This window comes from Moschus berezovskii, chromosome 3 (genome assembly GCF_049115385.1).
Source record: "Moschus berezovskii isolate FMDL1 chromosome 3, NW_MosBer_1.0, whole genome shotgun sequence".
NCBI lineage: Eukaryota > Metazoa > Chordata > Mammalia > Artiodactyla > Moschidae > Moschus > Moschus berezovskii.
This window is the reverse complement of record NC_142462.1, coordinates 76743460-76758818: the sequence shown is the minus strand read 5'-3', so window position 1 is coordinate 76758818 and position 15359 is coordinate 76743460. Positions and strand designations below refer to the sequence as shown.

The 15359-nt window shown below is 41.7% G+C and overlaps 1 protein-coding gene across 4 annotated transcripts in view; it reads left to right on the top strand.

Moving 5' to 3' along the window:
• CREB5 (cAMP responsive element binding protein 5) overlaps nt 1–15359 on the top strand; it is a 456686-nt gene that overhangs the window by 59604 nt on the left and 381723 nt on the right. For 2 of the 4 annotated variants that reach the window (XM_055420959.2, XM_055420958.2), the window contains exon 2: nt 1316–1438. The exons of the other annotated variants lie outside the window; for them this stretch is intronic. In XM_055420959.2, coding sequence (XP_055276934.1) covers nt 1373–1438 — 66 coding nt within the window. In that variant the 5' untranslated portion in view covers nt 1316–1372. The remainder of the gene's footprint in view (nt 1–1315; nt 1439–15359) is intronic. 4 annotated transcript variants of the gene reach the window in all.

Genomic DNA, 15359 nt, shown 5'->3' with positions numbered 1-15359 from the left:
AAGAACCCACAGAGGAGGCCTTGGCTCTGGGAAGGGGCTGCCTGACATATGTGGAGAACACCATCACTGCCACCCAAACCCCAGAAGAGAGGCAGTGCCATTGAGTGGACCCTTGACTCCTCTCCTGTTCCTCTGTTCAGTTAAGGAGATTTGGGGGCAGTTGGCAAAGGGTGGCCTCCTAGGACACAGGGTGGAGGTGCAGAGAATGGATCTGGAGGGGGAGAGGAAGAGAAGATCCGTCTTCTCAGTGAGGGAGGGTCCTTAGGGCTGATGCTGGCATTATGCAGATTGACTCCAGTCCTGGAACCACGGGCAAGGGTAGCACACACAAGTACAACCTTTTACCCCACCCCACCCCTTTTTTTTTCCCCTGTCCTTTTACACATCTAGAAAGGAAAAGATTTAATACTACCCAGGTTTGAATCTGAGAAATCTTGCCTTCTGCTTCCTTGCATTCTTGGCCACAACTCTGGCAGTACATAGTTCAGATACAGCGCCTGTTTTCAAGACCTCTTTGAGGATTTATGAAAATGGGTTACTGCTCCTGGTAACACTTGTAATTCTTTATTTTCCTTCTGTAGACAGATGAGGAATTGCTCTTGTGGGCTGATATGAAGTGTATAGAAGTCACCCTAGATCACATCAGCAGCCTACCCATCAGCCAGAATTTCCCACATGGGCAACTTTTGGGGGCCACTGTGTTGAAGTTACTGCAGAGGTTCCTTCGGATTGATGGCAGAGAAAAGCTGCTCATGTGAAGTTGGTCAGGCTGCATCCTAGGGAAGAGGTTGGATTAAAGCAGGAACATCTAAAAGGCCAGCAGCACAAGCAACTTGGAGCTGTTTGGTCCTTCTAAGAGAAGTAGGGAGTGGCAGGCAGTCTTGAATGGCCTGAAGATATTTGAAACTCTGCCATGTTAAAAAAAAGATTATACTTCAGGATGGGCCCCTGGGATGGGATGAGCCCAGTAACTGCAAGTTACTGGGAGATGGAGTTTTGTTCCCTAGGATGAGGAAGCCCTTAATCCATGAGAGCATATGAAGATTGGCAGGTGGCCTTATGCGGTCATTACATGCTTCTGCAAGGAACAGTTCAATTCAAAGGTCAGAACTCAAGAAGCTGTGGCAAAGAGTAGATCTGGGCATAGAGCCTGGGAACAGAGTGAGACAGTGTCCAATGCCCTGAACAGAAGTCATGAGTGACTGAGCAGCAGAGCTTACCATAGAATAGACATGAGATTCTGAACTGCTGTGGCTGATAAGCTATGGGCATGGGGTGCTAAGCTCATTTCTGGGATGGATTTTATTTGTCTCAGGTTGCTTCAGAGGCCTGAATTGAGACCTATGTGCTGACGCTGCTCAACATCTTAAAGATGGTGTCTAATCCTTCATGGGGGCATGGTCACCATCACTGCAGGTCCTCCATCTGCATCTGGTTGGTGAGTTCTTTGGAATGTTGTTAGATAGAATCAAGCATGACTTGTGTGGTTGGACAAGATAAGCTTGATCTCATTAGATGAGGATGAGAGTGAGCTTTGATTGGGTCTCGGATTAGAGACAAAGAGAATGGGGTCTTACTTGTCTGAGGCAAGGGCAGATCTGCCTAACCAATCTGTAATTTATTAGGCTTCCAGTAAAAATTGTGTTTGATAGGTAATGAATGACCTGAGGGGATTTCCAGGGGGCTTATTGGTAAAGAATCTGCCTGCCAATGACACAGGAGACAGGGGTTTGATCCCTGGGTCAGGAAGATCCCCTGAGGGAGGAAATGGTAACTCCCTCCAGTATTCTTGCCTGGATAATCCCATGGACAGAAGAGACTGGTGGGATACAGTCCATGGGGTTGAAAATAGTCAGACATGACTTAGTGACTAAGCACGCACACTCCAACAACCTGAGTCCCCTTTGTGCTTGCCATGCGGTGTGACTACATACATTAACAAAAACACTTGGAGATTTACTGAATTCTGTTCTACACTGGAGGAATAACAAAAAGAATGAAGACAAAATTCTCATTGGAGAAATTAACTTAGGCAATTAAATTGGCTGGGTAGTCCTGAAATGATAGCTTGTGTTTAATATATGGAAACAAATAAAAAATTAGGACTTTGATTTTTCCTTGTCACATAAACATAACAAGTTTATACATGAATAAAAATTAATGTCTGTGCCAATGAGTGATACTAAAATGCCATGCTATTCTTGCTTGTTATTTTTGTCACCATAAAATAAACCATATTTACATGATTATGTAACCATATGTTTTTCAGAAGTTTTAGATTTAGATTTCATAATAGTAATGAGAACTGGCAGTTACATAGCATTTACCATGTGCCAGGCACTGTTCCAAATTGTTTACATATGTTAACTCCTTTAATCCTCATATACTCTTATATCCATATAAGGAAAGTGCCATTATTATAAAATATGAGGAAATTGAGGCCCAGAGAGGTTAAGTGACTTATCTAAGGTCATGCAGATAATTAATGAAAGAAAATATTTGAACCCAATACTCTTAAACACTACAGAGTACTGTGGAGCTGTGATTTATTAACTAGTCACTATATGTGTCATTCGTGGTGGCTCAGAGGTCAAAGCGTCCGCCTCCAATGCGGGAGACCCGGGTTCGATCCCTGGGTCGGGAAGATCCCCTGGAGAAGGAAACGGTAACCCACTCCAGTATTCTTGCCTGGAGAATCCCATGGACGGAGAAGCCTGGTAGGCTACAGTCCACGGGGTCGCATAGAGTCGGACACGACTGAGCGACGGAACGGATATGCCTCCTTCAGTCTTTACCACAGTGCTGTATGAAAAGAATTCTTTTCTTCATTTAACAAATTAAAAAACCCTAAAATTTAGGGACGCTTAGAAATTTGCTGAAGATGGAACTTGCCTGCCAAAGTCAAGGCAAATTCATGGACTCTTAGAGTTTTCTTGATGAACTTTCAATGGATAGATTTTCTTTACATTTGAAATAATCAGCTCTGTAAAAATGAAACCAAACCAAAATAAATCTGACCTATTGAGAAACTAAAATTATATTTGATACACTTTCTCTTGTGGCTTAGCTGGTAAAGAATCTGTCTGCAATGCAGGAGACCTGGGTTCGCTCCCTGGGTTGGGAAGATCCCCTGGAGAAGGGAAAGGCTACCTACTCCAGTATTCTGGCCTAGAGAATTCCATGGACAGTCCATGGGGTCACAAAGAGTCGGACACGACTGTGTGACTTTCACTTTCACACTTTCTCTATCTGAATGAAAATGGTCTTTTCTGAAAAATTATTTTTATTGAGGTTTACATTGATCTATAATACTACATAAGTTTCAAGTGTGCACCATATATATTTCTGCTTCTATATATGCTAGAGCATGCTTACCACCAAAATTTTAGTTTCCATCTGTCACCATATAGTTGACCCTCTTTACCCCTTTCGTTCTACCTCTGCCCCTTCCCCTCTGCTAACAACTACTCTATTCTCAGTATCTGTGTGTTTGTTTTGGCTTGCTTTTGTTTATTTTATTTATTTATTTTGTATTCTATATATCAGTGAAATCTTACAGTATTTGTCTTTCTGTCCCTGACCTATTCCAGTTAGGATAAAGCCCTCAAGGTCCATCCACGTTGTTGCAAATGGCAAGATATTATCTTTTATGACTGAGTGTATTCTATTTTGTGTGTATGCATATTGTACGCATATATATCACTAGGTATGTGTATGTATAAATCTATATATCTATATCTATCTCACATCTTTATTCATTCTTTCATGGACACATAGGTTGTTTCCTTATTTAGCTATTGTAAATAAAGCTTCAATGAGCATGCTGCTGCTAAGTCGCTTCAGTCGTGTCCAACTCTGTGCGACCCCATAGACGGAAGCCCACTAGGCTCCCCTGTCCCTGGGATTCTCCAGGCAAGAACACTGGAGTGGGTTGCCATTTCCTTCTCAATGAGCATAGGGGTACGTATATCTTTTTGAATTGGTGTTTTCATATTCTTTGGGTAAGTACCCAGAAGTGGAGTTTTTTAATCATATGGTAGTTCTTAATTTTTTGAGGAATCTCCATACTATTTTCCATAGTGGCTGTACTAATTTACCTTCCCACCAACAATGTATAAGGGTTCCATTTTCTCCACATCCTTGCCAACGCTTGTATATCTTGCCCTTTTGGCAATAGTCATTCTAGCAGGTGTGGTGTGGTAACTCATTGTGGTTTTGATTTGCATTTCCCTAATAATTAGTGGTGTTAAACATCTTTTCGTGTGCCTGTTGGTCATTTGTATGTCTTCTTTGGAAAAATATCTTTTCATCTCTGACAGTTTTTAATTGGGTTGTTTTTTATTGTTCAGTTGTATGAGATCATAATATATTTTGAGTATTTATTAATAAAACCTTGTCTGATATGTGATTTTCAAATATCTTCTCCCATTCAGTAAGCTGTCTTTTCATTTTGTTGACAGTGTCCTTTGCTGTGCAGATGCTTTTTAGGTTTATGTAGCCCCACTTGTTATTTTTGCTTCAGAAATGTCCTTTCAGTCCACCTTTTTCTCTATCACATTGCCCTCTTTATCTCTCTCAATGAACTTTCCAAAATGTGCAGTTGTTTTTCTTGGTCACTTACTTGATTTGTGTGCTGGTGGTTTTCCATTACTTTCTGTGGTGTTTGCTTACTTTCTTTTTTATTCTCCATGAGAACCGGGACCTCATCTATCTCCTCTCCTACTCTTTCCCTCATGCTCACCTACTGATGTCCTCCAGAGACATTTGCTGGAAGACTGACAAGTCTTCTGAAGGCAGACAGAGAATATAAGGGAAGAAAGTGACTCTTCAGTCCCCTTAAAACCTGAACTCTGCACTGGGCTTGCATGAGTGAGATCTGTGCTCAAAGCAACCAGCCCCAGGACAGGAATCTGAGGTCAGCAGATTAGTGAAGACACAGGCCACTGTCCACCGTTAGGAAAGGCCTCAAGCCCGGCTTATTTGGCCAGATGTTCTTGGGAGTGTCTCATTGTCACCTTTGGGTCCTTGACCTTGGCCTGTGACTCTGTACTTTGAAGATTTCTGATGAGTGCTGTGGGGTGTGCCTTAAAGTGGCTTGTGTGCACTGTGGAATTTGGCTCCTGAAAGCCTCATTTTAGGGCTTCCCGCTAGAGAAGGAAATGGCAACCCACTCCAGTGTTCTTGCCTGGAGAATCCCAGGGACGGGGGACCCTGGTGGGCTTCTGTCTATGGGGTCACACAGAGTCGGACACGACTGAAGTGACGCAGCAGCAGCAGCAGCAGCAGTGACTCAGCTGGTAAAGAACCCCCTTGTCAATGCAGGAGACATAAGAGATGCGAGTTTGATCTTGGATCGGGAAGTTCCCCTACAGGAAGGAATGGCTACCCACTCCAGTATTCTTGCCTGTGAAATCCCAGGACAGAAGAGCCTGGAGGGCTACAGTCCATGGGGTCCACCCAGTCCGTGGGGTCACAAAGAGTCAGACAGGACTGAGTGACTAACATTTTTGCTTTCAGTCTCATTTTTAAGGGATTATCTGAAGCCTGGTTTTGTTGTTTGTTTTGCTTTCCTTTTCTTATCTTAGCTCACTGAATTGCCTGGTTCAGGGGACATCAAGATACCGGTTTGACTCACTGTCCACCACTGACATGGAGCAATTTCTCTCATTCTGAGAGAAATCTCAGAAGACTGCTGGGTTTTGAGGGACTGGGGGATGAGGCTCTGTGGAGAGAAGCTCTCTCGTCTGCTACTCCTTTTTAAGCTTTCTTTGCATATTGTTAGCAGGAGAAGCCTTGCAGTGATAGCTTAGATGTGAGTACTAGTCTGGGTAAGAAAGCTTGAGAATCAGTGAGCTTGGACTTTGGGTGCTTGCTCGTGAATCCTGACCTCAGTTTCCGCGAGTATTGACGGGTAACTGTTGGTTTCCAGTGAGAGAGGAGGAGCCTTAATCTCACCATGTGTGGGATGTGCCCCGTGGGGCCGTGTTTTGTAGGCAGTGAAGTTAAGGCTTGCCCAGAAAAATAACATGTTTTCCTTTCCTGGTGCTTGAGGTGTTTGCCTGGTGACTGGCTGATTGGCGGTTAGGGAAGAAAGGAGACATTGGTTAACTTGGGTGTCCGGAAGATTTGTGTATGTGTGTTTGTGTAAGAGGTTGTTTCTGTTTCTTTGGAAACAGTAGAGGACAGATGAAGAAATAACAAAGCTACTACTACTTTCAACTTGTGTTCGAGTTCCTTGAAGCATCTTACCAACATTAGCTTGATGTCATCATTTAAATAATCCCGTCACTTCAACAGTACCAGAAATCTTTTGATGTGGGTGTCATAAAGGTGGATAGGAAAACTGAAGATTTTGGAAATTACTGAGAATTTTGCCATCCTAATTCATATTTGAACAACTTTATCTGGTGGTATTCCCTACAGAGGCACTTAGTGGAGAAGATAAATCAAAGCTGTATCTCATCAAGGTTTTCTTTCAGCCTTGATGCAAAATGCTTTTCTGAGATTAAAAATGGCTGACAACTTAGGATGTAGTGGTACATGGAAGAGATATTTTTCATTAAATAAAATTCTCACTACTCTCAAGCATTAAGAAAAAAAAAAAAAACCTCAAAATTTTTCAGTCTTTCCGTACATACTGACCTTTCTGCCAGTATGAGGCTGGAGCCAATTGGAGGGCCAGTGATCTGCTTTCAGGGACAGAGGTCTAATCATCTTGAACAACCCAGTGTCCTAGGTTAGGAAGTGTTGCTATTATTGAGGTGTCATCTCCCCATTTTCCCAAGTGGTTGAACTGACCAGATTTTTTATTTGTGCTGTGACTTTTTTTCCCCCACAGCTGTCTCTTGCTGCCTTATTCAAAGTTCAGTTCAGTTCAGTCACTAAGTCATGTCTGATTCTTTGCAACCCCATGGACTGCCGCACACCAGGCTTCCCTGTTATCAACCCCGGAAGCTTGCTCAAACTCATGTCCATAGAGTCAGTGATGCCATCCAACCATCTCATCCTCTGTTGTCACCTTCTCCTCCTGCCTTCAATCTTTCTCAGCATTAGAGTCTTTTCTGATGAGTCAGTTCTTCGCATCAGGTGGCCAGAGTATTGGAGTTTCAGCTTCAGCATCAGTCCTTCCAATGAATATTCAGGACTGATTTCCTTTAGGATTGACTGGTTGGATCTCTTTGCCATCCAAAGTATTTTTATTAAATATCACCTGGGATATTTTGGGAATTAAAAAAGAGAGAGAAGAAAAGAAAAATAAGAAGAGCAAGAACAAGAATAGGCAATAAGATGATGAAGGAAAATATAATTTGCTGAAGAAAATTTAATGATAAAAGGAGGGTTCGATTTCTTCTTTGGTAGCCCAAGTGGCGGAGAAGGCAATGGCAAGCCACTCCAGTACTCTTGCCTAGAAAATTGCATGGACAGAGGAGCCTGCTGGGCTGCAGTCCATGGGGTCGCTACTAGTCAGACACGACTGAGCGACTTCCCTTTCACTTTTCACTTTCACACATTGGAGAAGGAAATGGCAACCCGCTCCAGTGTCCTTGCCTGGAGAATCCCAGGGACGGCGGAGCCTGGTGGGCTGCCGTCTATGGGGTCGCACAGAGTCGGACACGACTGAAGCGACTCAGCAGCAGCAGCAGCAGCAGCCCAAGTGGAGAGCGCATGTAAACATTGTCATAATCTGTATTACTCTTATTTTTTTTCAGACTTTGTTTTAGCACATATATAAACATATATATATATACAATTAATATGATCAAAATTTGTGTCTGTTTTATATCAACTGCATTATTTAACCTTTTGACCCCCTTTACCCTTTAGTCTTATATTAATCTTTTTAGTCTGTATTAGTCTTATTTCTGATGACTCCAGGTGAGCCTAAAAGCACCCACCGATAAGAAGACCCTGAGTTTCTCAGTTTATCCCAAGTGCCTTCCAGATTCCACTCTTTTCCTACCATGAGTATGACTGGAGTCTGGATGGTAAGGACAGCGTGGCCAGGCTCTAGCGGTGGGCTTGCCTAGCAAGGAGCTTTCCCTTCATGTCTGCGTTTAGGAGCAGTCCTCCAGGAAGGTAAACAAATTCATCTGCCTCTCCAGCTCTGGCTCCTCCAAGCCCAGACCGAGGTATCTGATGCTCCCTGGCTTGCTCAGCCAGCAATAGCCAAGTTTATCCTAGGGTCAAGTGACCCATTACCCAAGCTTATAGGTCAGCTGGCATGTCACAGAGCTGGGGTTTGAACACTGACCAGACTCCACAGCATTTCTTGACACTGCATCTCAATTAGAAGACCAAGAAAGTAAATCTACTTGGGAGCCTACAAGTAAAAAGCTGATAGATAGTTAAGGTTTGGCTTGGTAGTTGCTAGATTATCCAAGAAGCATAGAAGGTCAGGATCTCTCTGACCATCACTCATCTCTCTGCACATGCTGTCAAGTGTAGATATAACTCTTCGCACCATCCATTACCTCAGCAATTCCATGTGCTTACTACAAGGTGACTGAGAAAATCAGTAGCCAACATTTTATAGCACTTTACAGTTTATGTAGTGCTTTTGAAATCTCATCCATTTGATCACCTCAATATCCCCAGAGGCACTTGATGCCTATATTGACTATAGTCCCTTTTTTAGTGAGAAAAGTAATGTTCAGAGAAGTTAAGTAATTTGCCCAGGATCACACAGCTAATAAGCAAAGGAACTGAGATTCAATTATTGTTTTCCTAACATAAATCTGGTCCCCTGGCTACAGTGTTGAAAGTTAATCTCACAGTTGTGTCTGACTCTTTGTGACTCCATGGACTGTAGCCTGCTTGACTCCTCTGTTCATGGAATTCTCCAGGCAAGGGAGTATTGGAGTGGGTTGCCATTTCCTTCTCCAGGGGATCTTCCCAACCCAGGGATTGAACTCAGGTCTCCTGCATTGCAAGCAGATTCCTTACCAAGAGAGCCGCCAGGGAAGCCCAATGTAGTCTTACTTATCAGAATTAAAAGCACAATAAAGCCCAAATTAAAACAAACAAAAAACTTCTAGTACAATTAAAAGATTGCTTCAAGGTGTGTGTGTGTGCTTGTGTGTGTATATTTGTTCCTTGAATTGATATCTTATCAAGAGGAATGTTTAGCTGTAGTTGATGTAGTTAATGAAATAGCTGTGCTTTCTCACAGCCTCTGACCTCTCATAGCACTTTGCTAAAACTAATTTATGGCCTTTAAAATTCTGCCTTCCTCTATAGACATCTGTACATGCGTCCCCTCCCTACTGTATGGTTGCTGCTCCAAGGGCAGGGGCTCTTTTTGTGGAGCCCTCCTGTTCTTGGCATGGAGCTTAGTGCTTGCTAGGTGCCTAGTAACTGTGCAAGGAAAGAATGAATGAATAAGACCGGTGTCCTTGGTTTCTGATCCTGTCCCACTGCTTGCCAAGGTTGAATCACTTTGGAACAAGTTCAGGGTGACAGGTAATCAATCACTGTTCACATGCCACTTTCCCTGAAGCACTGGTGAACAAAGCCTTATGATGATCCTAGAATTGGATCGTTGAAGATCTGGAGTTCACCCGTGTGGGCTTGGGGGCTTCTCCTTCCTCTTTACCAAGCCTTTCAATGGAAATGTCTGACAGGCCCCCCTCTAGATTCCTTCTGGATGCCACTTGCACCCTGCCTCCCTTCACTCTCTCTCTCCAAAGAGTCGAGGTTCAGGGTGTTTCCCAGGACCTGACCTCCACCCCCTGAGCGGAGAGCCCACAGGCAAGCTGGGGGGAAAGGTCCCAGGTTTGAGAGAGCAGGGGCATTAAAAAAAAAAGTCCTTTTCCTTTCCCGTGCCGATTTGGAGTGTTGACTGAAAAATGGAGCTGTTGTCTAGGGGTGAGCCCTAGGGAGAGAAGGAGTTGGCCCCTCTTTGTTAATGGCTCGGACCTTTTGATGAATGGCAGTCTGGTACAGTGTAACCTCTCGTGGGTGGTGGTTCAAGGAAAAGGCCTTTTTTTTCCGTGTCCTTTTTTCCAGGTTGTTACAGTGGGTTTGTAGGCTTCAGTGAGTGGCTCTTTTGTTTAATAGGAAGTTGAGAAAGACATGAAGGACTTTTCTAGTCTGTGGAAATGACTTACTGATTCTCAGAAATACATCTGATTTCTGCACTTTTAAAATACAAACTTAATGATCCTTAACTGTGGTGAACTTATGCTGTGAGGCAGACCTGACTTTTCTTCTTCTGCCTCAATGCAGCTCAGTGGCCTCCTTGGGGTTATGTTTAGGGCTCGGCCTTGGTTTTGAGGCTTGAGCTAGTTTATGGAGATGAAATAATCTCTATAATATGTGTGTGAGTATGTATATATATACACATACACAATCCAGCTTATCAGTAAGTAAACTTAGGCCAAAAGAGAAAAAGATTATGTGTATGTGTGTTTATTTATATATGTATGTATTTGTATGTATGTGTATGTATATATATACACACACATACATATATATATATACATATATATGAAAAAAAGTGAAAGTGAAAGTCGCTCAGTTGTATCCAACTCTTTGCAACCCCATGGACAACAACCCACCAGGCTCCTCTGTCCATGGAATTCTCTAGGCAAGAATACTGGAGTGGGTAGCTGTTCCCTTCTTCAAGGGATCTTCCCGACCCAGGGATGGAACCCAGGTCTCCCTCATTGCAGGCAGATTCTTTACCATCTAAGTCACCAGGGGATACGCATCAATGAACATGTTTTTGGCCTATTAATAAGTATTGAAGTTGGTTAGGAGGCCAGTGTTCCCTTAGTATGTATTCTATGAGCTGATGGCTGATGATAACTAGTAACATGAAAACAATTTAGAAGCATAAGACGCGCTCTACTTAAAAGGAAAAGACAATCAAAACCAAACAAAACATGGTCTTTTTGATGACACTGTCCTCAGCAATAATATAAAATAAACAAGGCAATTATCAAGAGTGAAAGGGCATCTGAACAAGAGCCATCTCCACCTTGGGCCAAGGCTTTTTTTGCTACTGTTGAGTCAGTACTGCTTAGAATGATGTGGTGAATGGATGGGAGAGTGGGGCTGTAGGTAACCAAGCGAAGTAATTCACTTAAAAAGTCTCCTCTGGGTTACTCATCTGTCTCTGCTCTGGATTGAACCTGAAAGCGTACGCTTATGCTTAGTTAAATTTTGGCAAAAGTCCTCAGTCCTCCTTTACACTGAGAGGGAATGATAATTTCACATACTTTTTTGAATATTCATAAAGTTTTTATTGGCATAGAATCTAGCCTCATCCTAAGCTTAACTCAGCCTGCGTTTTCCAGAGCTGTTTGCAAAGTATAAAGAGGTGGGTATGCGTCTAGTCTCTTATTTTCATTTCATCTGCTCTGTGTTGACTTTGTTTTTATTGTCTCCCTCTTACTATTTTCTTATCTTATCTGCTTTTTACCTCTAAACAAGAGGGCAGTAGGACTCATTATGATTTACTCTTGCAAAAGCTGCACTGTTAGCTATTGGATTGGGAAACTTTAGTGTTGCACAGGGCTACCCATTCCGCACATCACAGAATGTTTTGTATCCCTGACCCCCACCTAGTAAATGATACTGGGGTGACCCCCAGAAACAGCAGCAATTAAAACTTGGCTTTGCATGTTTACAAGTCCTCTTGGTGGGCTATGCAAGAAAATTATGCCTTCTCTAGGAAGACAGATGAGAGTGTGCCTTCTGCCTGTATTTAGAGAGGGAACTTTATTAGAATGATGACAAACTCTTCAGATGACTAAAGATATTTGCCATAATGTGGCCTTTAAGTAACCTGCTAGTCCTGTCAACTGTTGATATGCTTGACATTTGACACATGGACTGGTCTGAGTCTGAATCAAGTCTTTTGAGTGTATTTTTACCTTGTATTTAACTGACACAGTGAGATGGGGTAGGCTCTGAACATAACTGCTGGCTATTTTAGGTAGGACCTGGGAATGCCTTGCTTTATTCTAGAGTCAAGGTAAAAAAGCATTCGGTTTGATATTGTAGCTCTCAAATGTCTTTTCCTAGTAAGTCAGCAATGGTAATCATAAGATTTGATACTCAGATGAAATAGGCCTTGCAGAAAGCAGATAGGTCTGGCGTGATCAGAGCTGTATTTCATACACAGTGTCACATTCTGTAGCCCTGATTTATGCACAAGAAGGAAACTTCTCAGATGTTTTGTTAAAGAATACTTCAGCCCATGCATTAGATGGACCAAGCATATATTGTTGCTGGAGATGTAAGGATACTTATATAGAATAAAGATATAAAGAAAACAGTTCTAGCCAATAAAAATCATTTGAATCTGTGAAAAGCAAGCCAAGACTAGAGAGCTGTGATTTTTCAGAATATTTTAAAATAATCATTTTAAATGAAAACAGTTTAAAAACCACATGTACTCAAAATGTCTGAAAAATTACCCAGAGACAGAGTAATCCCATTTGGGAATGGGTTACAATTTTAAAGTCAAATTTTACTGTAGTGGAGCAAGAAAGGAAAAGAAAGAACTTTTTCTTTCTACTGCTAACTTTTTCTTGAATTTCTAAAGGCAAGTTGCTTTGGACTAGAATGAAGATTATACCCAGTTTTGCGTTTAATTTCTTTACTATCATAGTTTGTCCTCAGAGTTTGATAGGGCAATTATTTTAAATCGCAGGGGAAGACTCTCTGGGAAGGTACAGATGACAAGGTCAGCTGAACCCTCAATTACCTCTTGTTCTATTTTTTTTTTTTTTTTCTTCTTTTCTCATCAGTTTGTTCATACTGGGAGTAGGGAAAGAGGAAGACTTTGGTTTTCAGCCTGCCTTTGGATGTTGGGTTCAGTCTCATTAGAAACAAAGTAGGTGATTTGGTTACATTCAGTATTTCCTTCAAAACCTGAGAATCTCTAAGCTAGTGTTTAGTTAACCACTTGCATGTCAAATAAACTTTTCATCAAAATGGGGTGTGTCCTGCCAAAAATGTATTGTGCTAGGTGAGAGCAGGAAGAGGAACAGGGACTTAGATATATGGCCTTGGGCACAGACACACACCCTGTGGAGTCTCGCACCTCTAAGGCCCCACACTGTTGCTTAGCAAGTATGTTTTGAACTTCTGAACCCACAGGTAGGAAAGCTTTGAGACAAGACTGTGTGAAACTAAGTGGAAATTAGCCGGTAACTTTGAAAAGAGCTCGTATCCAAAGAAACATATGGAAAACTTAAGAAAAAAAAGAGGAATCTAACATATGAAAACCCAATTCCACTGGAATGTTTTTTCATACACAGTGTAAACGCCACATAAATAAAACCACAAACCTCTACTAAAGTACACGAGAGTCCACGCACCCCCCAGCTCTCTCTCCTGTGAGGACTGGGTTGGAAGGCCCCGTGAGTTTTTAGAGACAAAAGCTGTAAAGAAATCCTCCTCCTGGGAACCGAGGGCTTGGTTCGAAAGGATCTTTGGACAGTCCCTTCAGAGTGATACAGCCTGTGAAATAACCCTCAAGAGGTCTGTGATTCAGGCTGTGGGACTCTGGACTTTTGAGATACCAGTGGATGGTGGAAATCTTTTAAGGACAATGATATTCTGGTTGGAATGGGATGACTGCAAGTGGTATGTATAAAGCTGAGAACTCCTGGGGATGTAAACAGCCCAACAACACACCCCATCGTCACCAAGTTCTGTGGAAATTTTTGCTTAGAAGGTAGAGTCCCACCCTTGGTCTTGTTCCCTGCATAAATCTCTGGTTTGAAAACTTTGCAGCATTCAAGGCGTTTCAAGCTTGAGGGCTGAAATGTCACTTTAAAAGCAGGGTTAAAAAGGTCACACAGCTGCAAATAATAATAGCCCAATGAAATTCAGATTCTAGCTGCAGCCCACTTCAAGAATAACACTGAAACAGGAAACAAGCATACCAGATCTTTTTACCAGTAAAGCTAGTAAGAGCACATCTGATAAAATGTGTGTGTGTGTGTGTATGTGTGTCAGACAGACAGACAGACAAAGACATGTATAACAAGACAAAGACACAGAGAAACAGACATAGAGACATAGAATTTTCAAGAGAGAAGATACACACAATAAAACAGAGACACACATGCAGAGGACTACAAAGGCACACTCACAAAGTAATAGATTTTCTTGGACTGAGATTCAAGTGTATTTATTTTTCTATTTGAAGATATGATATTAAAATCATTTCAAATTTTTATTTTTTCTATTAATATCTCTATAAATGGTCCTATTTTACAATGTTTTACTAAAATGGTCCTGTTTTACAGATGAGCAAATAAAACAGTGAAAGGTACCCTATCCTTCAAAATAATGTCAACCTCAGATTAAATATGTAATTCATTTCCAATAGCTAGCCACATGTTGGAAGAACCATCCTGCACCCTGGCTTTTAGAGTAGAATCAGGCATCTTAGAATAAAATACTTTAGTGTGTGCATTTAGTGAATTTGTATTGGGTTATTATTAGGTGTGGATCTTTGCCTTTCTAACCAAGACATTGAGAGACATATTTGTTTTTATTCAGAAACACAAAGTATAAATTGGCTATGCCATTAACTAATTTAGTTTTTGTTTTTTAATTTAGTTTTAATAAATACCCTTTGTTTGCAGAAACAAAGTAAGACTGATATGGACTCTCATACAGTGTGATGAACTCAAGGTGTTTGTCCCCTGACCTTGGCATTTTAGGAAGGACCTGTTTCCTCCTTGAGAACACTTTCTGCAGTCCTCAGTGGGGTAGAGAAGATCTGTTTCAGGAGTCTTGCCAAGACGACTCATTCCAGGCTCATCATAGGGCAATAAAGGCTGACGGAGGTTGTTAACATCACTATTAAAATGCAAGCCCCCTTTCAGATCTCTAAATGCATTCATGTCCAGATTAAGAATACCAGAGCTGATGAGACTGTATCAGTATTATCTGTACTTATTTATATTTACAGTTTGTGGCTTTGGAGTTCCCAGAACTTTTGGTGTTGATAAAAGCTCATGCCAGATTTTCAGATTAAAACATTTTTAGTGTCTTACTATTCCAAATCCCATATCACTGTAGGAATCTATTTGCTGTTATTGGGGAAATTTGGGTCATTCCACTGAGATTGGAGTTTGCTGTGAACTAAGAATCAGTAATGGCCTACCATGATTTAGATGGAGAGGAATCACTCTTGGCTGATTCCAGCAAAACAGATGATGTGGGGTTTTCCCCTTTGGGCTCAGTTGTGACTCGTAAGTTTTAAAAGACATATTGGCAGTATTTTGTATAGAGTATACAAATTTTTTTATAACATTTGTGTTTTGCAGTGTTTGCCCTCCATGAAGTGGTAATTCCAAGTATATCCCTAAATGCCTGGCAAAGCATTTGAATGG